Below are 23,351 nucleotides of genomic sequence, written 5' to 3' on the forward strand. Positions count from 1 at the left end.
AAAGCTATTTTCCCTTTCTTCTAAAATTAGAGTATGTGCAGTTTATGATGTTACCTATATTGAATTCACCTGAATTTATTTCAAACTAAAAATTAAAAATACATAGGACTGGATTAACAATATACGTAACAAATAGTGCATTCTACAATATTTAATAGAATATACTCCCCAAAACATAAGTATACAATGCCAGTTTAAAGCAATAGCTATTTGACTAGATAACCCCACAAAAATGTTATGATCATCAACAGTAATATTCCTATAGTATCGTAACAAATATTGTACACTTCCTGCACAGATTATGAACATCACAAAGATACCAAGATGGATATTGTAAGAATGGGCAGAAAGATCAGTCCTTGAGCAGTAGTTTTAAGCATACTTAGCAAAAATAAGTGGTTGAGCAGAATGATCTATTTAAATATGATTCTAAAACTGAACCAGCTGAGGGATTCTCAAATCCTTTCAGATTGAAGGGACGAAAAGGAATGAGAGAAAGATTTTTCTCTCTTGTTATCTAGGACTTTGATCCTGATATGTCACTGCAATTGAAACTAGAATTTTATGTGCCACTAGTGACAGATTCTTAAGAAGCTTGTCTGCTACTGAGTTTTTCTTCTTTTCCTCCAATTTGGCATAAGTATTATAGTCTTTTCTGCCAAGTTAGAATCACTGTCCTTGGGAAGCAAAATTGACAAATGTTTCTTCTTGCCAAGACTGAACATGATGTACAGAGTAGCAATAATAAATGGAGCAGAGAGTGAAATCAACCCAGTGTGCATAAACTAGCAAGCCATAGAATACCTAAATGGCTCTGGCTGAGGTCCACAGTTTTTTCAAGAACAATTGTGTATAAGTAGTCTTCATTCTTTGGATAGCAATTCACCATAATCTTTCAAATTCTGGTAAGAACTGATGGTAACTCTTTTGCTTTATTTCCTTTGGGGGAATTACACATTTGGAAAAGTAGAAGGTTGGATTTTCTTAGGAAAGAAGAATAGAGCATTGAAAGGTAAGACTGACATTGAGATGTGACGACATGTTAGATGAGATAAAAATAAATTCTTAAGTTGATTCTGATTATCCATTCATGCCCAGAACATCCAAGCTGGAACATTATGCTGCTCCAGTGGAACATACAAAGCTATAAAGAAAGTCTCCAGGTTCCAGGTTCCATGACTTGGATTCAATAGCCACCTGGTACATTGCAGTGTTCTGTCAGAGATGCCCTAGATTTCTAAGCATTGAGGACAAAGCTGAGGAAGAGAGAACCTTCTGGAAGGGTTAGATGACCAGCCCTAGGATAAGACTCCCCACTTATTGTATATATATTCCTGTGATTTTACACATTACTTGACTACCAGGAAGCAATGGTCAAAAGAATAAAAAATGTACCACAGTGCATTTAAACACAAATCTCACATTCTAACCACAGTCTTATGCCAATTCCTGTTTTGGCCAAATGTACTTTCATATATTCATATATGAAAAGATGTAGAAAGAGAACTTCCTGATGCTCTGTAATGTCTATTCTTGTGGATATTAAGGACAGGATGTTGACAATCTTTGGAACATATTTATGGTTTTCTGAAATGCTTTGATCCCACTAATACTTCTCACTATCACCTCATTAGATGCTCTTGCTTGCTATGGCAAGCTTTCTCTTATTGGCTTCCATTACAGTAGCAGCTGTCACTTTTCTTGATGGATTTCAGTGTGCTTGGCTTTCATCCAAATATGGGTACAGTGGCAGCTTAGCAGCTCATCAGTATCTGCTGGATGGCTAGAAAATGATTGCATTATGCAGGTTGCAAATCCCAAGGCCAGCCTGCCTCACATGTGCCAACCAATTATAAAGGTCTAGGGGCAGTGTAGTGTCTAGGGTGGATGGGTATTTGAAAACATCTTCCTCTTTCATGTAACCCATATGAATATTGGTTGCCAGTTTTAGAGCACTAAAGATATATCCAAATGTCATCCTTCCCTCCCACATGTGGTAGCTAGGTAGCCACGCTACCTAGCTACCACATGCCAAATTGCTAGTCCCAATTATGGAAACAAAGGCTTCCCATGTTTGGCATGAAAAGACAAACATCTGGCATTGAGGAGAACACCCTGCAAGCTGTATGGATTTGGGATGTTGGGGATACTTGTTCTTTTGTGCTCAATACTTCCTTTTCTTTGCAGTGAACCTACTACATGCATTTACTAAGCAATTAATCTGACTGAGGAGGCCAATGCACTCTTCCGTATAGATAGTGTTGATCCAATTGCCTACTGAAACTCCTTTGGCTAATGGATGATTTCCTAGCCAGAATGCAGATGGCCTGCAGCTACTTCAATAAGATTCATAGAAAGGTTTGGCTAAGACTGATGGCTTGATTATTTTGATCTCTGAGTTATTATACATGAAACTAAATTTTAAGCATTCTGAATATGGCTTGGATCACATCTCCAAATATATGATTCTGATAACCAATCACCGTGGGTGGTTTATAACTGATCTCCTCTTACTCTTTACTTCAGTTGGGACCTAGTTCCTGAGCATTCATAGGAATAATGGCTAATTTTCTGCTAGATCCCCAGAACTATTCTTTGGAGGCTGATGAGAACACATATTTCTGTTCAGGTGTCCAGTCCTTCAAGGGAGGCCAGGTACTGGAACACTATGTTTATAGGATATATTGTAAAGAGAATTTTGAAAGCCTGACTGAATTTGCCCACTCTTATATTAAAGAGAATCAAGGCAGGTTTATCTTGATTTTTTTTCCTCACCCGTTTTCTTTCCCAAAACTATGAGGATCTTTACTTAACCTTTTTAACATTTCTTCCTCAAGGTTATCTCCATATTCCTCAGTAGAGGTTGCCATGGGTACCGTATATTTTCCAGCTGTATCTTTCCCTGACACATCTTTCTCTACACCCAGGCAAGGTTAGCAGGTGGCATCAGTGTTACGTTGGGAATCCTGATCAATCATTATCCTGAAGAACATAACCCTTGTGAGCGAGAAATGCAGTGAAATGTCAGATTTGCTTCGCTCTTAGAATATATAACACATTGATGAAATGTGAACAATTCCCAACTATCTTCACAGTCAGCATGCAAGGTTAACCCTTTGTTAGTGACTATTCCCATCTTTTAATGGAGTTATTCAGAGGTTACTGCTGAGACCACCAAAAATCAACTAATTATGAGAAGTATTAGTCCTTTGTATAACTAGAAGCTATTTGGGTACAAAGTTTACAAACAGAAAAACCTAGACTTTCTAGGGGAAAAAAATTGGATGCCCCTTCTGATGAGCCACACAAAAAGAGTAAATGATCGACCACAATGCATTATTATTACTAATGCTATTACTACTACAACTACCACCTTCTTGTAAGCAGCCATTTGGCATGAATACACTTCCTATTAGATCTTCTGTAAGATTGTATACAACTTGAATGTGATGATTCAAAGTACAGCATGAGATAATGTCAAAGTAGGGCATGAAAAGGATGTATGCTTCAGAAGAAGGCTTTCAGTTAATAGGAAGTGTGCTGTGCCATGGCCTCAGAAAAGTATGGTCCTGAATGTATAACAAACATTGGCCCTACAGATATTGCATGTTGCTACAGGCTTGATGGATGCAAGAAGGCATTCCAGAAAAGTACTAATTCTTAAGGATGTATAATTGGAGATAGTCATGAACTGCCAAAAGTGTGTTTTGCTATTCTCCTAAGCCTGATGCTCTAGTCAGGGATGTCCAGGTGAACATGTGAAATTCTGGTGTTCTGGACCCCCCTGCTTGCAGGGAAGAAGAATGAAAATAGTATCTGTGGCTACCTATATATAGTATGTGGGAGCAAGGGACCTCCAACAATTGTCACAGCACCTGGTAGTAGAGTGAACATTTGGGCATCTCAATAAGCTTCACTGAGTGCCTTGTCTTCATTGTCAAGCTACAATAACCTCTAATCAATGCAATCCACATTTTGCTTGTATAGATTTAGTATTTAGGATATGTGGGCATGGACTGCCAAGGCTATGCTATGCTATTTAACAAGTAACCCTGCTAATTCAGTTATGTGTTGAATAGAGCATCAATGTGCCCTGAGATGTATGAAACCCCTCACAGAAGAGCACAATGAAGAAAGAAATTTAAAAATATTCATTTTTTTAAAAAAGCAAGTAAGTACAGAATCTTGAAAATCGTGATAGGAGTTTCCAATCTAATTCAATAAGCAGGAGCCCCTTGTTTTGAATCTCTTTCCTTAACTATTTGAAACCTGGACTGGGCTGCCATTTATGAGAATAGCTATTAATTAACTTCTCTCCTGTTTTTTGGTGTCTACGTCCAACTTTTTTCCTGTTACTTTCCCAGCTGTCCCCCAGTCTCCTACAGGTTGCTAGCATTTGTCCTTATTATTCTACTCATCCTCCCATATCCCCCCCTCCTCCTCTTCCCTCATATAAGGTTTGAACCAAGCAGGAAAGTTACCTCCCTTGCTCTGAGTTTCTTGTCAATAAAGAAGCTTTGTATCTTCCAAGGTGTGGCTGTCCTTTTCTGTTTTGTTTTTCTGCCCAGATCAAAGGAAATGGCTGAAGAGTGGGAGAAGAAGACTAACATTTGACATCTTATTAGAGAGCCTTGAATACCATCTGCGAGGGATGGGTTTAAGGGAGTGGAGGAGGAATGAAGGGGAAAAATATACTGTAGGGTAGGTACAAATGATAGAGAAGAGGTGGGGTAACAAATGGAAGTGAAATAATAAAAAGGGTGCTATCAATTAGAAGAAAACAGGAAATGTTGACAGTGTGTGGATGTTATACATTTTGGTGTTTCTTAATGCTCAGAGCAATTTTATAGCTTCCCCCTCCCCACACTAGTGCAAGCCTGACCAAAAGGGAAGGGATGATTTAAATCGTAAAGCTTTGTCAGTATTCCAAGGAACATAGGAGGGTGGAGGTGAGCAGGGCAGAAGGATGGGTTGGATTCTGGATTCTACAAACAGTAGCACTATTCCTGATTAGTCTAATTATCTGGGACAGGGACCAAAAATAGTTAACCTGGCTGGATGTGTTGTGTCAGTTAGACCCATGTTTTCACTGGTCAATAATGGAACATAACTGTTCACCAAGTACACTAAAGCTAAAGCACATTATGAAAGCCACTGTGGCACAGTGTTTAGAATGCAGTATTGCAAGCTAACTCTGCCCATAACCAAGAGTTTGATCCTGACTGGCTCAAGGTTGACTCAGCCTTCTGAAGTCAGTAAAATGAGGACTGGGATTGTTGGGGATAATATGCTGACATTTGTAAACCACTCAGAGAGTACTGTAAAGCACCATGGAGAGATTTATAAGTCTAAGTGCTATTGCTATTTCTGCTGCTATTATAACTTGGCATACTATGTGAATTCATTCTGATGCTTTTGTTTAATCATGGTCTTTGATCTTGAATATATATATTTCTCCTGTTAATGTTCAACACTCTAAATTTAAAAATAAATTCTATGCTGGGTATGTTATCTGTGCAACAGGAAAATAAACTAAACATTGCAGTCTAACACAAATGAACTGCATTATATTGTATACACCTACTATGTGGCAAGAAGCAAGAAGCAGTATGTTTGGCTTGAAAGGTAGCCTCTCATCCCTAGTTTGCATAGAATAATGTAAGCATGTTTCAGGTATAATGAACTGTACAAATAAGCTGATAACCTAATTTAAAATTCTATCTATATTACTACAAAGTGTTATGTGAAAGATTGAATTGACCAAGCCATGATGGGCAATGTAAACCAGTATCAGTAATGGTTATGGCATATGGAAGAGTGTGGCTTAATATTAAAGAACATAAATTAACAAATGCAACAAGAGAAAAAAATAAATGTTATGTGAGATGAAGAGAAATGATATAATCAATTTGAATGAAGATGGTCTGATCTTGTGGAGTGAGTTGATGAATGCATGCAGTGAAGATATAAATTATGAATGAAAGGCTAAAAAAGATGTTATTTGCATATGGTTTGCTTACAGAATAGCTATCCAGCTTTTCGGATATGTATGATATCAATGTATGTCTAGTGGTTAAGGTGCCAAGCTAGAAAGCAGAAAACTGAGTTCTAGTCCTGCCTTGGGCATGAATAACTGGGTGACTTTGGGCCAGTCATGCTCTCCCATTCCAAGTCATCTCACTGGTTTGTTGTTGTGGGGAAAATAGGAGGAGGAAGGATGTATGTTTGCTGCCTTGAGTTGCTTATAAAAATAATAAAGGTGGGATTAAAAACAAACAAACAAATGAGGACAATTCATTTTGTTAGCTGCTCCTTTAGCCACAGAAATGGCTAGTGATAGAATAATTTAAAACAACTACAGGTCCCTGCTGAAGTTGCCTTAATATTACTACTACACCATCAGGTTTTCAAAGACCCCTCTCTGACTACTCCAGTTTTCACAATTGAAGTGGATGGAAATCTATCATGATGAACCCGTAACAATCCTTACAAGGAGAGTTTCTGGAGCACTAAAGATTAAGTCTACCTAAAACAGCAATGAAGAATAATGTAACAATTTTCAGAGATATCCTGGGTTGGTCTGTTGCAATCCTACAAATTGGCCTAAAGTGCATACATTTTGTTGTAAAAAATCAAATTACTGTAATTCATATTTTCTAAATGTACTGTCCCAATAAATCTATAGTATTCAACTCACACTCCTAGTTTGCCAGACTAATTTTTAAACAGCTTTTATTTATTGATTGATTGGACTTGATTTTAGCACTGCCTGACACCAGAACAACCCTGGGCATCTATTACATTTCTATGCTGCCCAACTCACCTAAGTAACTCTAGGTGGTTTACAACATCATATAAATGCATGAAAAAAGCATAAATTCAAAGCAGACTTAAAAACAGGTTAAATTTACAAGTAAAAATAAAAAACAAGTTAAAAATTCAAAAGGCTAGGAGGTTAGCAAGATTAATATAAGCAGAATACAGTAAGGGACTGAACTTGAGATACCATATCAATCTAATCAGATAATCCAAGCGGAGACTTCTTGATCAAGCAGCACTTTATTTGATCAAATTAAGCAGCTGGGTGGCAAACAATCTGGAACGCTGGCAGAGTTACATCCAGAAGTGCCACACCTTAGAAAGTTAGTAGCATTGCTTTATAAACTTTTTTAGCCAATGAAAATCAGACAACAGAGCCATTACATCATAAGGAAGACATCCATCATTCCTGTACACTCCCTTATTCCCTCCTTCAGTTCATTGTATCCATGTACATGTTTCCTAGCTTGCGTGAGATTTCCCTGGTGCAAAAGCCGATTACAAAAAGCAAGAAAGCAACAGTTAGACTAAACAATTTCGCTTTGTTCCAGAACCCTTCAATACAAATATATCAAAAATAAAGAATTATTTTTTTTTTAAATAAGGAACATAACATCAATAGAAAAAACAAAAAAATATTAACACAAAAACAAAACGTATCAGTCATCTTTAACAAGGGGAGGGGGTGTCTATCCACCCCATCTCAAAGCCTGGGAGAATAATGCTTGTAGAGCCATGAACACCATCAGGATGGGAACTGTGTAAAGGGGCAGGGGGGGCGGCTTTAGAGAAGAAGTGAAAATTAAACAGTAAATAATTTGGGAAACCCAGGATTTTTATATTGCTGGACTTCTGCTTCACAGACTTAAGTATTACAAATTCCACATTTTCTACTTGAAATGAAACGTAAATTAAGGAAATATCTATAGAGATTTTCAATCATCCAGGTCATAGCTGTCCCAAAGGTGCTGTTCAAAATGCAACTGGACTTTCTTGGTTTTTTTTTTTTTTTGTTTGCTTGTTTGTTTTCCTTGAAAACGTTTCGCTTCTCATCCAAGAAGTTTCAGTTCTAGGTAGAAGTGAAAAAAACTTTTGGATGAAAAGCGAAATGTTTTTTTTAAAAAAACCGAAGAAACAAAAAAAGAATTTCCAGTTGTATTTTGAACAGCACCTTTGGGAAAAATAAGAAAAGGAAGCAAGTAAAAAAAATAAGTTTTATTTATTTATTTGCAAAGCGCGTTGTCGTATAAAATCTCTCTGCTAACATTATTTTCTTTTTCCTGTTCTGCAGGAAGAGCTAAGCTTCTGTTTTCATCAGAGAGAAGACTTTTAAAAAGCCGCAAGATTTACCCGGAAGTTATAAACTAGGAACACATCTTATTTTTTTCCCCCTTTATCTATTCTGCGCTGCCGACTCCGCCACTGCTATACAGCAGTCACTGGCATCTTTCCGTTCCCACGCCGATCAACTTTTCGGTTGGGTGCTCGGGTGGAAAACCGGTTGGCTTCAGACCGGAAGTGCATGGAATGGTGCATGCTTTGCGCCTTTCTCTATGGCGGAATAAAGTCTCCTTCGTTTCTTCCCTAGATTTTACCCCGCTGCCTTTCCATGGCGGCGGCGGTGGTGCTTCGGAGCCTGGACGAGCCCGTTCCCCAGGACCTGCCGCCGGCCACGGGGTTACTGGTGGCTCCGGCTAAGGGAGCGTGGGCAAAGGCCTGCCCGAGCGGCTTTCTAGTGTTGGCTGTGCGGCCGGCAGGGACTAAGTTGCAGCCGATACTCTTGTGCGCGGCGCTACTGGAGGCAGAAGCCTCTGCTGCGCCGGAACTGTGGCTGAGCCGGGCCTTCCTGAGACGGCTGGGACTGATCGCGGGCAGGACCGTGAGGGTCTGGCCTGTGCGGAGGCCGCCGCTGCTCGGCTGGGTGTTGCTGGGGTCATCCGCGGCGGGAACCGCAGGGCGGACTCCTCGACCGTGGGCCGGCTCAAGCTCTAGCATCCTCGTACGGCGCGGGGAGATCCTGCCTGGCTCGGGGCTGCGCATATTGGAGAGTCGACCGGCTCTCCAGGGACTGCTGAGCATTGGCACCCGCTTGGCTGTGACTGAATTGCGAAGCGGCGCTGAGGGCCGGGAGCGGAGGGACCTGCGGACGCCTCTGGTTTCCGCGTGGGCGCGCGGCGGGGAGCGGCTGGTTAGGGCGCAGCGGGGCCACCCTGCGCTGTGGGGAGGAGACCCTGCGGTGGATCAGTCTCTGTGGGTGACCCCTGGCTGCTTGCACGGCCTGGGCCTCTTCCAAGGAGAATGGGTGGTAGTGCGGAGGCGCGAGGGAGACTTGCCGGGATGCACGGCGCCCCATTTGGCCTCTGTGCAGGTTCTCAGGCCCCAGTGGTATTTCTCGCCTGGAGAAAACGACGATGGGCACCACCAAGCAACAACTGCAGACGCCTTTCCCAACGAGAATGCACTGATTCCTGCCAGTTTGGCTTTCAATCTCTCCTGCGATCCTTTGGAAGGGAGCCTCCTGGAAATACAGGTGGGCCTTGCTGAGGAATAGAATTGCAAATAGTTGTTAGTAGGGTGGAGTTGGAGATTTGAACATTTAATTCCTCAGAGCAAGTTAGGCAATTGATCTAGCAGCTCAGTGTTTCTCAACCTTGACAATTTTAAGGCATGTGGACTTCAACTCCCAGAGCCAGCATTGCTGGCTGTGGAATTCTGGGAGTTGAAGTCCACATGCCTTAAAATTGTCAAGGTTGAGAAACACTGTAATGGGATTAACTATAGATTTAGAGTAGCATAAATGTCACTGAATTTAGATCAGCTCAATAGATCCCAGCTAGAGACATTTTGGCAGCTTTTTCTCCATTTCCAAAACATGAATAGATTTTTTTGTAATCCAGATTTCCCAAATTTTGAGGTATACTACCCTTGGGGTGGCGAAGACTGAGCCTGGGCAAGATTCAAAGAACTTTGTAGTTTGATTGTTAGAATAAATCCACCTTTCCTAAAGTTTCATTGTATTGTTTGCATTGTTTGATTGTGTTCATTTTGGTATTCGGATTTTTAGAAAAGGTGTGTACTTTTAAAGGAGGTGTGATGGCAAACAGTTTAGGAAGTTCTGCTCTAGTCATTTTTTTAGGTCAGGTTCTTTCTGGTAACGCACTTCCCAATATAAAAACCACCAGAAAACCTGCTTTAAAAAACAAATACAAAAGCCCATGTAGCATTTAACAAGTGTTTTGGAAAGTACCAATCAGGCATTGTATGGATAGATTTTTCTAAGGAAGCCAGATGTCTGGCTTCGACTGCAGCTCATGTCAAAAAGATAATGGAATGGCTGCAAGAGAAAGGGCACCGGTCTCAGATAGTAAACAGGGTGGTTGGCAGATGATGGCTTCCTACTGCTTTATTTACAAGCTGAACAGATTTATAAAGCTTTGAAAAACATGGCCCTATTATTTGTAAGTCACAAATTGTCTTAAATATACCAAAGCAGATATATAGTTTGTTAGTTGTATTTGCAAATAATGTTGTTTTCTTAGAGTGAGTGACTTCATGATGATCAGATGTTATCATGAATCGGTGAGAAGTCTGGATTTTCCTCCTACTTTGGATACATGGAAATAATGGGATGGCAGAAATCTATTGAACAGTGTTTTTAATAAACTGTGGGATGGAGGGAAGAGGACATAGGAATCTCTGTCATTGTTGTAGGAGACTCTGTTCTGCTGAATGACATAGCTTTGGATATAATACAGGTAGTCCTCAACTTACATAAGTTCATTTAGTTACAGTTCGAAGTTACAGTGGCATTGAAAAAAGTGACTTATGACCTTTTTTCACACGACCTTTGCAGCATCCCCATGGTAACATGATGAAAATTCAGATGCTTGGCCACTGGTTCATATTTATGACGTTTGCAGTGGATCATGTGATCATCTTTTGCAAACTTCTGTCAAGCAAAATCAATGGGGAAGCCAGATTCACTTAATCGTGTCACTAACTTAACTATTGCAGTGATTCACTTAACAATTGTAGCAGGAAAGGTCATAAAATGGGGCAAATTCACTTAACTGTCTCGCTTAGCAACAGAAATTTTGGACTCATTGTGGTCGTAAGTCAAGGACTAGTTTTATTTTGCTTGCAGCAGGACCAATTTTATTTCTGGTGATATTTTGAAAGCTAAATAATTAATTGCATATTTCATAAACTAGAATTAATTTCATTAGATGTTATCTTACATTTTTAAAATAATTAACTTAGAAATGAAGAGTTGAAAGGGACCATTTAGGATGTTAAGTTCCAAGCACTTTATTTTGCAGGGAGGGAGTAATAAATTGCCAAGGCTCAGAAAAATGAAATGCAGTAGACAGTTACAATCATTATAATGATTAAATGTGAAAAGAATTGATATCTTTCAGGTTGCTATAAAATAATATTAAGTTAATCTTCTAGCTATTAAGCACATGTAGCATAATTAGAATATAGCTAATTGTCTCTATAGAGATATGGGGAAGCTGCTGGTGTGCAAGAGATAAAAGGAAGTCGATCTTTGCTATCTGTGCCAGCCATTGCCAAGGAACTACACATAGAAATTGTGGCTTCACCAACCTACAACACCAGAGGAATCTATGATCAAATTCTTTATCAGCACTTTCAAACTCCCAGGTTAGTCTTTTAGTAAAGATAACAAATTGACTTTTGATCCATTTTATGAGATAATCTTACTCTTATTTTTTACTTAATAAGCACACTGAACAGAATATGGTCTTAACTGTACATGTCAGTTATTTTTTTCAGATTTATCTAAGACCATGCGACTATTAAATATTTTTTTCTGTTTTGTGTGCCTATATGCGCATGTTCTAAACTATTACCTCATAGAAATTTCTCAAAATTTCTTCCTTTTTCTGCAGCCAATAGTGCTAATTCCAAAACATTGTTTAATGTTCTTTTTAGAGACCTGTATTGTAAATTGGATGTAAACTGCTGGTCCTAGTTGCTTTTTTCTCTATTTTTCCTTTGTACCTTATTAGCAACTTGATCTCATTAAAGGCAGCAATATTTCATTCTGCAGAAGTTTTCCCTTATTGATTATACTTTTCTATAGCAAATCTTAATCTAATAAAGATAATTCCACATTTGAGAATCACATATTCACTGACCTAGATGTTGTTATACTACATATTGTTTCTTCAACAGAAATAGAACTATTTGAATTATTTCTTTTAGTCCACTGCTATATCAAATATATTTTATTTTTTTCTTGGGCATTTACCTGAAAAGACTAGGCTTTTCTCATATAGCTTTAAAATGAAGGGATTGTCTTAAATTCACTGGGAATACAAAAATGGCAGGTCTGTTGGAAGGGAGGGAGAGAAAGAGTATAATTATTATTATAGATATTTTTTGCAGGCTTGTACAAGAGGATGATATTCTTTGTCTCCCAACTGTTGGACATCCTGAATTCTTAGAAGAAAATTCAATAAAGTTTATTAGGTATGTTATTGTCAAAAGCTAAATGAGATACTTACTCTTAATATTTATACTATCACTTTGAAATAGTGTTTTGGAAGAGCTGACTTAGAATGTTGAAACTTGTTCTGAACTTTGGTATGCTATAGTGATTTTAGGAATTAGATATTCCAAGGTAGAAAATGATAATGGTGGTGGTAAGTGAAATTTGATGACAGTTGCAAAGCTAATAAAAATTTGAGCTCTCACAAAATGTAATTCCAGTTATACTTCTTGCTGATTTTGTAATCAACAAGAAAAATAACTGGAATAATTAAATGTTGTAAAATGTCAAATATTTGGTTCCAAATTATAACTCATTTGTTCTTTCGTTAGATGGCCAGAGCTGTGGTTCAGGGTAAAAAGGATATTACCAGCAGAGAAAATACAGCAAAGTATAGGGTACTTAGCTGATACTCAGAATACTTCTTTATTCCTGGTAAGTTAGTAAGAATACATAAAATAAAGAGTTTTTGAATGTGTTGTTTGTTATTAATAGATTAGTGTGCTGCTTATACTATGGTGCTCTTAGCTTAATTTTAACATTTATTTGAACCCTGTTCAGTCCTTACATTGGGGTCTGAATTTTGCTTAGTATGGGAAGAAGACTATGCAGTATTACATTAAAAAACTCACTTCATCTCTTCCTCTCCACAACGGTTTTAGAATTGCCACTACCGACATACAGCTCCTTGTATATCTTCTTGTATGCCTACAAGAAATATGGACTTGGACAATAAGATCCCTTATTTTTAGAACATAAAATGATAGTAGATATAAAAACCTGAGACAAATGTAATGCTTATCAGTGGGGTTTCTTTTTACTTCCAAAGTTTCACACATACACAGATCTTTTTTTAGTTTCTTACAAAACTATAGACCATTTCTTTTTCCTTTCTATTAAAATTTGGTAGGACTGTTAGTATCAAAGGTATTCACAAAAATAGTTTCTCTGCTCTTATGAATCTGGTTGAGAAAATGGGTGTTATTACCTTACCTTGTAGGTAGGTTCTACAAACAGTGCTATTCCATCTTTTCCATCTCATAATGGCTGTAGTTTCTGGAGCAGTTTGTCTCCTGCTGGGCTTTGCAGTGCAGTGAAACAGCTCTGTGACATCCTTGGCCCTCATTTACACAATAGGTAAGTCATCTGGGGATTTGAATTCTATCATGTAGTAGTGTACCATCCCTCCCCCACTTCCCATTGTACTGCCTCATTGTGGTAGTGGAAGGGAATGAAGAACACTAGGAATGTATGCTGGTATATAATCTCAGCAGGATCAGTCAAGATGTGATGGTCATCCAAGGTGCCCAGCTAAAGCAAGCTGCTAATTGGATAGCAGCTATATGGAAAGATGCTGGAGGTGGACGATTATTTTAGGGACAACAACAAAGACATTATTTCATACTGTATATCTTTTGTAAACTTTAAGGCAGTGTTTGAAACCATTTCAGGATCTTAGTTATGGGACAAACTCCAACAGTCCAATATGGATAGGCACTTGCTGTTACTTATCTACAAACTACACAAACAAACAAATGTTAGAGGTGATATAATACCAAAGGACAGCTAATCAGTCCAATAACTTCAGTGAAAGATATGAGAAAGGTTATATTTTGGCTCCATGTTTATTTAGATTTATATCAATGAGAGACTGTCATCTATATGCTTTCAAAGTAATGGACAAACATCTCATATTTTACTTTATGTGGATGATGCAGCTATCTTTTATTTATCAAGTCAGACATAGACGAGCCTCTAGTGTATTCAGTCAATTTTGAGTTGAAAAGCAGCTAACTAAACTATTTTTATAGAACCAAAAATAATGGTGTTTTCTAATAACGCCCCAAAATATAATTGGTACATAATTAAGGACCAATAGAGTACATCAGCTATTTCAAGTACCATGGGATATTTTTTCAGGTTTCTAGACAACCAATAAACATAGTAATGGGTTTGTGATTATAGCTTTTTATTGTTGCCTGTTGTGATATTTGAAGATTCTGAATTTCAAAACTTTTTTTTACTCTCTATGAAGCACAAGGTTCTTTCAATGACATTTATGCAAAGTACTTAAGTGTGCCATTTTTAAAATTATAACCCTAAATGTAGTGTTTAGTATATAAGAAATGCTGTGAAAATATCAAACCTCTTGCCATTGCTTGCTTGTATGTAACAGTGAGAAAAAAGCTGGATGAATGAAATTTTTCTTTAACTCTCAGAGACCCTCCATTTGTATGTTCTTGCCGTCTCCCTCTTCTTCCTTTTTGAATTAAAATTATACCATGATTTTTTTAAAAAAATATTTTCTATGTTTCAGAGAAACTCTGCTAAATGCATCTGGAAGTATTCTTCTTTCAGGACCCAGTGGTGTGGGGAAAATTACAGCTGTTAGAGCTGCCTGTAGCCGCCTCAATCTGCATTTCTTCAAGGTAGTTTTTAGAATGTTAAATACCTTCAGAATAAGGTGCTGAAAGAACATTTTTGTACTTTCAAAAATAAATGTGCTTTTCAGTCCATGAGCACTGAAAGAATAGTGATTTCTCTACAACGTCTCTCCAAGCTGAACACACTTTCTTCAACTTGCTCTTGCTGGGTATCTTTCAAATGCTGCTGGACTATAGTTTTTGACAACTCTCACCATTGACCATTCTGACCGAGACTGCTAGAAGTTATAATTTGGTAACATCTAGAGGACCAAACATTTCTGATCTCTACTGTAACATAACCTTTCAGTTAAATGCTAATTACATTTGTTTTTTACTTCTTTTCTCGAAGGAAAATGGTAGAGGTGGTGAAAACAGCTGCAAAGGAATGGGACATTTAAATGAATTTCCCTTTCTTTACAGAATCAAAACTGGGAGAAGCCACTGAGGCCATTTTTACTTCCTTTTCAAAAGCCTTCACCAAAAGCCCTTAACCAAAAAACTCCCAAAAGCAAACAAATAAATCTCAGATCCTGGAGCATCCTTCAAATCTTTTGGATCAAGATATACTTCTTCTCTAATTCATTATGCTGTACAGATAGTCTTCAACTTACAACCACAATTGAGACGAAACTTTCTATTGCTAAGCAAGACAGTTTTTTAAAGTGAGTTTTGCCCCATTTTATGACCTTTCTTGACATAGTTGTTAAGTGAATCACTATGTTGTTAAGTAAGTAATACGGTTATTAAGTAAATCTAGCTTCCCCATTGACATTGCTTGTCAAAAGGTCACAAAAGGTGATCATGTGACCCTGGGACACTGCAACTATCGCAAATACGTGCTAATTGCCAAGTGTCCAGATTTTGATCACGTGACCCTGGGAATGCTTCAACAGTTGTAAATATGAAAAATGATTGTGTCACTTTTTTTCAAAGCCATTGTAATTATGACTGGTCACTAAATGAATGGTTGTAAGTTGAGACTACCTGTTTTATAATGTTTTTTGTGCTGCTTTTGAAGAAAGTTTTATTGTCAAGTATTCAACTTATTTAAGATCCTGGTTTTATATTGATAAAAAACACTGCATTCCCTGTTATGAAGCCTAAGAATTAAAGGCTACCTTAGGATCTTTTATAACACTGATTTTTTAAGTTGGTTAATTCCCTCACAGTAGGGACAAGCATGCTGTTTTTGTTCTTATTCCTGCTTACTTTTTGTAAGAATATAGAAAAAAGGGAAGGAGAAACTTAGGACTGTTATTTCCTGTAATAGTTATTCAAAAATAAGATTTCAATTGGTGCCACATTACTTTTTTTTTATTATCACTTGCCACTGCCAGAAAACTCTTCCCACAACTGTTAAAGAAGCAGAATTAGATTACAGAGATGGTCTTTGTTAATCATATAAAAAGAAAAGCAGCTCTCTCATGTCTTTCAATTAAGAATGGAAAATTGGAGTAATGGGTTGGAGATTCTAGATGAAGCCCCTTTTGGTTTTTCTTTTGTTTCTGTTGGATTTACCTAGTTTTGTAATATATTTTTCATCTTTTATCCTAATAAAGTCATGCCATGGGAAAAATAAGATTAGATAAGTGTTTTTTGCAAATTCAGATTTTCTTAGTCATATACACTCTGAACCTAAACACCCAGTCTTCCTGCACTTCAGTTGTAAATGTTCTATACAAGCAAGAGATTTTTTTCAACTTCACTGTCGGTCACTGCTTGCATGCAAAAGTTTACCTTTCTTAATAATGCCCTCCCAGGGTTTTTCCTTCTTTCCATTCCTCCTCTCTTAACTCTTCTCCTTGGCACCCAGTTTTCTTCTCTTTTCTCCTTTATCCAGTTCAGCAACCCTTTCCTGTCGCACATCTAAATCCTTTTCATTTCCTTCATTTTTGATGAAAACAAAGAATTCATGTGTGCATACTTCTGTGCTTTTGTTTATGAGAATACTTTGTACATGAAAATGATTTATATGTTAGTGATGTGCAAAACGTTTTGATTTAAAGTGTTTCGAGTACAAACATCGCAAGTTTCTGAATTTTTCATTTTTTTAAAAAAATGTCACTGCTATTCCAAGGATCTTGGATGTGCCCCAAGCGCATCCGTTTCCAAACTCAAAAATGTTTCCAAAATGACTTGAAATAGCAGGCCGCCATGAGATGGGAAGCTTTGTGAAGTTTCAAACTTGAAATTGTTATAATTGAATGGTTTTGTATAGCTCCGCTCTATGCAAACGTAGAACCAGTTAATTTTATAAATGAGATTCTTTATTAATGTTACTTGGTAGAATTATCTTATTTTCCATACATTTTTGTACCGATTGAAACTATTCCACTATGCCACTTTTATCTTCATGTTTACATGGCATCTTATTTATGTCTGTCATCTGACTTCATGCTAGGTGAATTGTGTTGCTTTGTGTGGCGATACAAGTGGATCTACAGAAGTAAAACTACACAATGCCTTCTCAGAGGCTGAGCTCTATCGTCCTTGTGTCCTGCTGATGAAAGATGTAGAGCTGCTGGGAAGAGATCGTGATGGATTTGGGGAGGACTCCAGGGTCATTCTTGCATTAAGGCACCTTCTTTTGGAAAGAGAGATAAATACTAGGTAAGTACTATTTCATCTCTGGAAGATTCCCATCATTATGGTTCTACCACGAATTTAACTATTCAGAGTATTGCTGAAAACTGAGATTTTTTTATTGTAGACTAGCCCTCTATTTGGTTAATAGCTTTAGCTCTTAGTATTCTAATCTTTTAAAAATAATTGTAATAATGTGATAAAATAAGAATAAAACGAATATCTTATAAGTGTCATTAGTATAATTTGTTTTTGTAAATAGTGAATAGGAGTACATATAATCCACTATATGGAAGATATATGATTGTTTTCATATTTCAGAAATCCTAGCAGAAAGCTGCGTGTATTTGGGGCAATTGGATAATAGAATTGTCACCCTTTTTCTCTCTCTTCTAATAAATCCTAAACCAGTGGTGGCGAACCTATGGCACGGGTGCCAGAGGTGGCAGTCAGAGCCCTCTCTGTGGCACATGCGCTGTCACCCAGTCCTAGGCCTTCAGCTGGGTTTTATAAAACCTTTTTGCTTTAGGCCTCCGCCACCGTGTGCAAAAAAAAAAAGGTTCAATCAATCAGTCAATTTCAACTTCTCGCAGGAAAAAAAAAAGATCTTGCAAAGTTGGAATTGATTGATTGAACATTTTAGTCCCACCCAGTTTGCCGTTACCACCGCAGCCACGCCCACCCAGTGGGCCACGCCCACCCAGTGGGCCACGCCCACCCGACACCCGATGATGCATAAGTGGGTTTTGGGTTGCAGTTTGGGCACTCGGTATCTAAAAGGTTCGCCATCACTGCCCTAAACGATGGTAAACAAAATCTATTAGAAACTCAATTTTATACTCAACCAAAAGTTACAAAGACTGAAAGATTAACCTTGTTTCAACCTTGTTGAAAAATGATTCCATTTTTCAAACTGATTCAAAGGCTCCCTGATCAACCTAAGGCCAAATTTAATCCAAATCTCTCTACTGTATCTTTGGATTTTTTCCCCAGTGTGATAAAATTGAATAACTTTTCAGAATCAGTAGTCCATCTTGGGAAAATAACAAATTTCAAGCAAGCAAATGGTGGTGTTTTGGGCCTAGTCCCTTTAAAACTTTATTTTAAAAAACTTCCTTGATAATTTCTTTTACTGGAAATTGGATGGAATGTGTAGGCTGAATAACTCAAATAGTACTATGTCTGCCTGGTTTCAACCTTTATGAGATCTTGGGCAAAACCAGTTTTTCCAGTTTGGAAAATTTAAGAACAAAATAGCTTTTTTGTGTGAATTATTTATGTGAAAATGATACATTGCACTGTAACTTTCCTATGTAAGAAACCTGTAAAATTTCAGAAGGAATTCTGAGCTAGAGACATAACAAAATAACAAAAAAAATGTAATAGGACAGTGTTGGATTGAACTGAGCATATAATTACATCATTTGTATTTTCCCTTCCCTATCTTGGAATTGTTCTTATAAAGAACATTGGAGAGAAATGTATACATTTTTATAAAATACAGTCTAAAGATTTTTTGAATTCTACATTCCCAATATGGTTTCAGGTAGGTTATGATTCAGTCTGATTCCTGTCTCCTCATCTGAATCTAACCTGATTTAATTTGGAATTTGATTTGGATTAAAATAGTAGTCTTTCATAATTACAAAAATGATGTCACAAATCATGTAAATTACAGGGATGAAGTATAGTAGTCCATGGTTTTCTTTCCTAGCTCCTATACTGTAGCTCTGAAATATTTACAGCACATCTGTATGTTTCTTAACAGTTATCCTGTGCTGGTGGTAGGCACAACAAGCAAACTTGCAGATGTCCCTTCAGATGTGCAAACGGCATTCCTTCATGAGGTGAAAATTGAAGCACCAGCTGAAGAGCAGAGGAAGGCCATTCTTAGTACACTAACACAAAATTTTCCACTGGGCAAAGAAGTAAGCCTGACCAAGCTAGCCCAGCAGAGTGCGGTGAGTGATTTTTAATGCAGTAGTTAGAAAAGACAAAGAAATAGGGGGATATAGATATGGGATCTCAAAATGCCCTTATTCTGATACCTTTCTATAAAATGCTGAAGATAGTCTTCATAGCAGTGTTCAGATAGCAAAATGAGTACAATGGTAGCAACAATTTTAAATAGTTTTATTATAACCATCACACATAATATATTTAGTATATTAATAATTATAATTCATTATTATAATGTCTGGTGGTTTAAACTATGCTTCTGTCTATTGTATATATTTTCTATTTATTGTTGGCTGAAAAATAATGACATGCATAGTGACATCTTGTTTATTTATTTTATAACAAACAAACAATATAAGTATTACCTATTACTTCATTGATAGGCTCACACAATGTGTTAAGGGGATGGAAAGAAAAGAAATTCATTTGCTTTGGCTTTCACACAGTAATTCATACAGACTATTTTTACCATGCAGAGAATGAAATATCTTCATCCATTCCTTTCAGAATTCTTTGTCTGCTTGTTATGGGACTTGCTGCACCAATATTTTAATCCATGTTTTTAGGGCTTTGTTCTAGGAGATTTCTGTGCTTTACTTTCCCACAGCAGCCGTGCTGCCTGTTCAAGGATGCAGAATTCAAGGTACTCTAATAAAATATTATCTGGTTTCTGAGCATTTAAATAGTAACTGTAAATGTAAATATATCTTTTTTGACACCTTAAGATGTGACATTTAACCTAAGTGTGGATGGAATGGGATATCAATTTTCAAACTATCTGTAGCAGTAGGGAAGAATTTGACTTTCTGTTAATGTCAAGGTTTTTTATTATTAACATTTTAATGAGCAGACTTTGATAACATTATACTGAATGCATGTTTGAGGGTAAAAGCATGCTACCTTTCAAAGCATGTAAATAAACTTCTACATTCTTTTTGTTGCAGTTTTTGTCCCTTTTGCAGCCATAGTTCCTAGATCTGTTACTGCAGTAACAGTAACCATTACTACAGTTTGTGAAGAACCCCTTCTGTTATATGTCTGCTCTTGTACAACAGCATTTGAAAGGGGCACTCCCAAAATGCGTAAATACCAGTGAAGTGTCCCTTCTCAAATTTTTATTGCTTCAAAATTTGTCTCATTAATATATGTGTATTTTGCCTAGCCATTTCACTGGCAGTGTGATAGATTCAGGAAATGCAGATGGAGGCTCAGACAGCTGGGGAAAGTGTTCAGAGAAGCTGCACTGAGCCTTCCAGGGACATGGCTGCTTGGTTGCTTTGAGGAGAGTGCTTAACTCACAGCAATGTTCTTTGAAAACTACACTTTTTGCTTTGTAGGTCCAAAATCCATAATCTTATTCTTGTTTGGCATCTTGTAATGAACATGATATCAATCTTATTGGATGTCAGTGCAGTAACTTTCCAATTCAATTCTAGAGTTTTAAAGTGCTAGATCTGTCCAATCATCTTTGGGCAGCATGTTTATTGAGATTCTAAATCAGGGGTAGTCAACCTTGGCTCTTTTATGACTCGTGGACTTCAACTCCCAGAATTCTTGAGCCAGCCATGCTGGCTCAGGAATTCTGGGAGTTGAAGTCCACAAGTCATAAAAGAGCCAAGGTTGACTACCCCTGTTCTAAATCATCCAGGTTATGGTTGATCCAAAGATACTTTTCCAAAAGGCAGCTGAATTTCCTCGGTTTTATTGTTTGAAAATGTTTTCAAAGAAAAGAAAACCAAGAAAGTCCAGTTGCTTTTTGGAAAACCTCTTGAGACATCTTTGGGCAGTATTAGGACTGCTGACTCTTTCTTTGCCTTTTTCACCAGCTTCCCAGGGGGACCAAATGAAGATGAAGAATATGATTTTTATGCTGCTGGTTTTCCTCTTCTAGCAGAAGATTTCAGTGTTGCACTAGATAAACTTCATGATGCTCATTCGCAGGCAGTAGGAGCCCCAAAGGTATGACTCTTAATAAGAACAAGGCAAGGTACGACCCCTAATAAATATAAGAAACATGCCAAAGTTTACATTCCATCCTGTTTTTGATGAATAACTGTAATAAATGGAGTACTTTTCAAAATAAAGAGAAGCTGGAGGGCTTTTGGGCTCTCAGTAACATATTTATAAAACGTCAAGGTTATAGTTGCAAAGAGCCAGAAAGAGCAATTTAATCAATACAATAGCCAATCATAAATTTTAAAAATAAAATGGAGAGTACAACTACAGGAAAAATGGGCAGTTTGCTATAAAATACAGGAAAAAATAAATCAACCACTATCTATAAATTTTCCAACACTTTTTATTGAAATTTGTTTTAATTTTTGATTTTAAGGGAAGTGCTGGTAAGTGTAATGAATAGGATATTAAAGTCACAGCATGAGAGATTTCACGTAAAGATCACTCTTCGGGGACCTTGAGGCATCTTTCAGAGGCAGAGAGTAGGTTAGTGTGCAATAGCTGTGGTTCTGTAGAAATAAAAATAGTTTCTTGTAGTCTTTGAAGGCATCATAACGTTTGATAATTTTGAGGTATATAATAGCATTGGCAAGTTTTGTCTCCTGCAGATTCCCTCTGTCTTCTGGCAAGATATTGGAGGGCTTCAGAATGTGAAAAAGGAAATCCTGGACACCATTCAACTTCCATTAGAACACCCAGAGTTATTGTCTTTAGGCCTTCACCGCTCTGGCCTTCTGCTCTATGGTCCTCCTGGAACAGGGAAGACATTGCTAGCTAAAGCAGTAGCAACAGAATGTACCATGACTTTCCTCAGGTGGGTTTTGTGATACAAATGGACAGGAGAGTTTGGAAATTGCACTATTGGAATAACTAACCCTATATTTTTTCATTTCAGTGTAAAGGGTCCTGAACTTATTAGCATGTATGTTGGGCAGAGTGAAGAGAATGTCCGTGAAGGTTAGTGTGAAGCCATAGTGTTTACATGGAAGGCTTAGTCTTTGGTGAAGCTTCCTTTATAGCCAGGCTAACATAGAAAATTATTCTTGCAAATCATTCCAACCTGAAACAATGTTCATATCTTTGTGGCTACTGCATTTATGCATGTATATAATCTTACAGGTGTTTACATATATCCAAATTTCGGAACTATAGGAGTCTTTCCCAGCAGTTAAGGTAGATCATATTCTGTACTCCAGCAAGTCAGCAAATAGGGTAAATAGTTTTTTCAGAGGAAAAAATAGATTTCAAGACCATTCAAGATTTCAAAACTATTCAAGAAGAATCAATACACATTTTATTTTATAGAAAAAATGTTTAGCTAATATACTTTTCTATGCAGATCACTAGTAATTAGAGATGGGAATAACATGAGACTTTATTATCTGCTAAATAAAGAGCATGGAGAGCTCCAGGTACATGGTGAGGTAGAGTTTGAGAGGCTGGACAGTGGGAAGCTTAAGAGTTGGTGGCCCAGAGTGCATTATAAGAGACTTGAAAAATATATACATGATGTAATCTATGGTCTCATAGTTTTTTTAGTCTTAACTGAGCAATGCAAATTTCCAAGTCAAGCAGTCCAAAGCCAAGCCAAAGATTTCCAGATCAAGGGGTCATGGTTAGTAACAAGCCAGGATGGCATATAGCTAGATTCCAAGTGTCACAATGCTGGAGTTGCTTCTAGCAAAAGATCATTGTTTGTTTGCAGCTTAAAAACTCTCTCTGCTGAGTACACACAACTATGATCAAACCTTGTTGGTAAGTTCAGCTTATTGCTGCTTGCTCATTAGTCATAAACTTTGGCAAGGTGCAGCAATCCTAGGAAGAATAGCTGGGGGGGGGGGACAAGTGAGTGCCTGTAGCAGCCTGCATTGCAAATGAGTCAGGCACAAGGATATGACATACATGAGCATACTGTAATGTATAATGGGAATGATCTTGAGGAGTTCTACTTTATTGTAAGATTACATTAACAGAATTCTTCAGGTTTGAGAGTACAATTCTCCTGCAGGTTCTTTTTACAGCCTTAGCAATTAGGGTGGATCCTTCCTTTCCATGTAGGCCATGTAGGCACAATATGTGTTGTGGCTCCGTCC

The 23,351-nt window shown here is 37.5% G+C and overlaps 1 protein-coding gene across 1 annotated transcript in view; it reads left to right on the forward strand.

The window, feature by feature from the left end:
- Positions 1–8,428: 8,428 nt before the first annotated feature.
- PEX6 (peroxisomal biogenesis factor 6) overlaps positions 8,429–23,351 on the forward strand; it is a gene marked incomplete in the record, with an annotated part of 22,246 nt that continues 7,323 nt past the window's right edge. The window contains 12 exon segments of the mRNA XM_015826555.1: positions 8,429–9,349; positions 11,321–11,484; positions 12,232–12,315; positions 12,667–12,769; positions 13,335–13,471; positions 14,652–14,763; positions 17,162–17,370; positions 19,112–19,304; positions 19,869–19,945; positions 21,129–21,261; positions 21,867–22,072; positions 22,154–22,215. Of these exon segments, the coding sequence (XP_015682041.1) occupies positions 8,429–9,349; positions 11,321–11,484; positions 12,232–12,315; positions 12,667–12,769; positions 13,335–13,471; positions 14,652–14,763; positions 17,162–17,370; positions 19,112–19,304; positions 19,869–19,945; positions 21,129–21,261; positions 21,867–22,072; positions 22,154–22,215 (2,401 nt within the window).

The sequence above is a fragment of the Protobothrops mucrosquamatus genome, unplaced genomic scaffold (assembly GCF_001527695.2).
Source record: "Protobothrops mucrosquamatus isolate PMUCROS unplaced genomic scaffold, P.Mucros_1.0 scaffold3179, whole genome shotgun sequence".
Classification (NCBI taxonomy): domain Eukaryota; kingdom Metazoa; phylum Chordata; class Lepidosauria; order Squamata; family Viperidae; genus Protobothrops; species Protobothrops mucrosquamatus.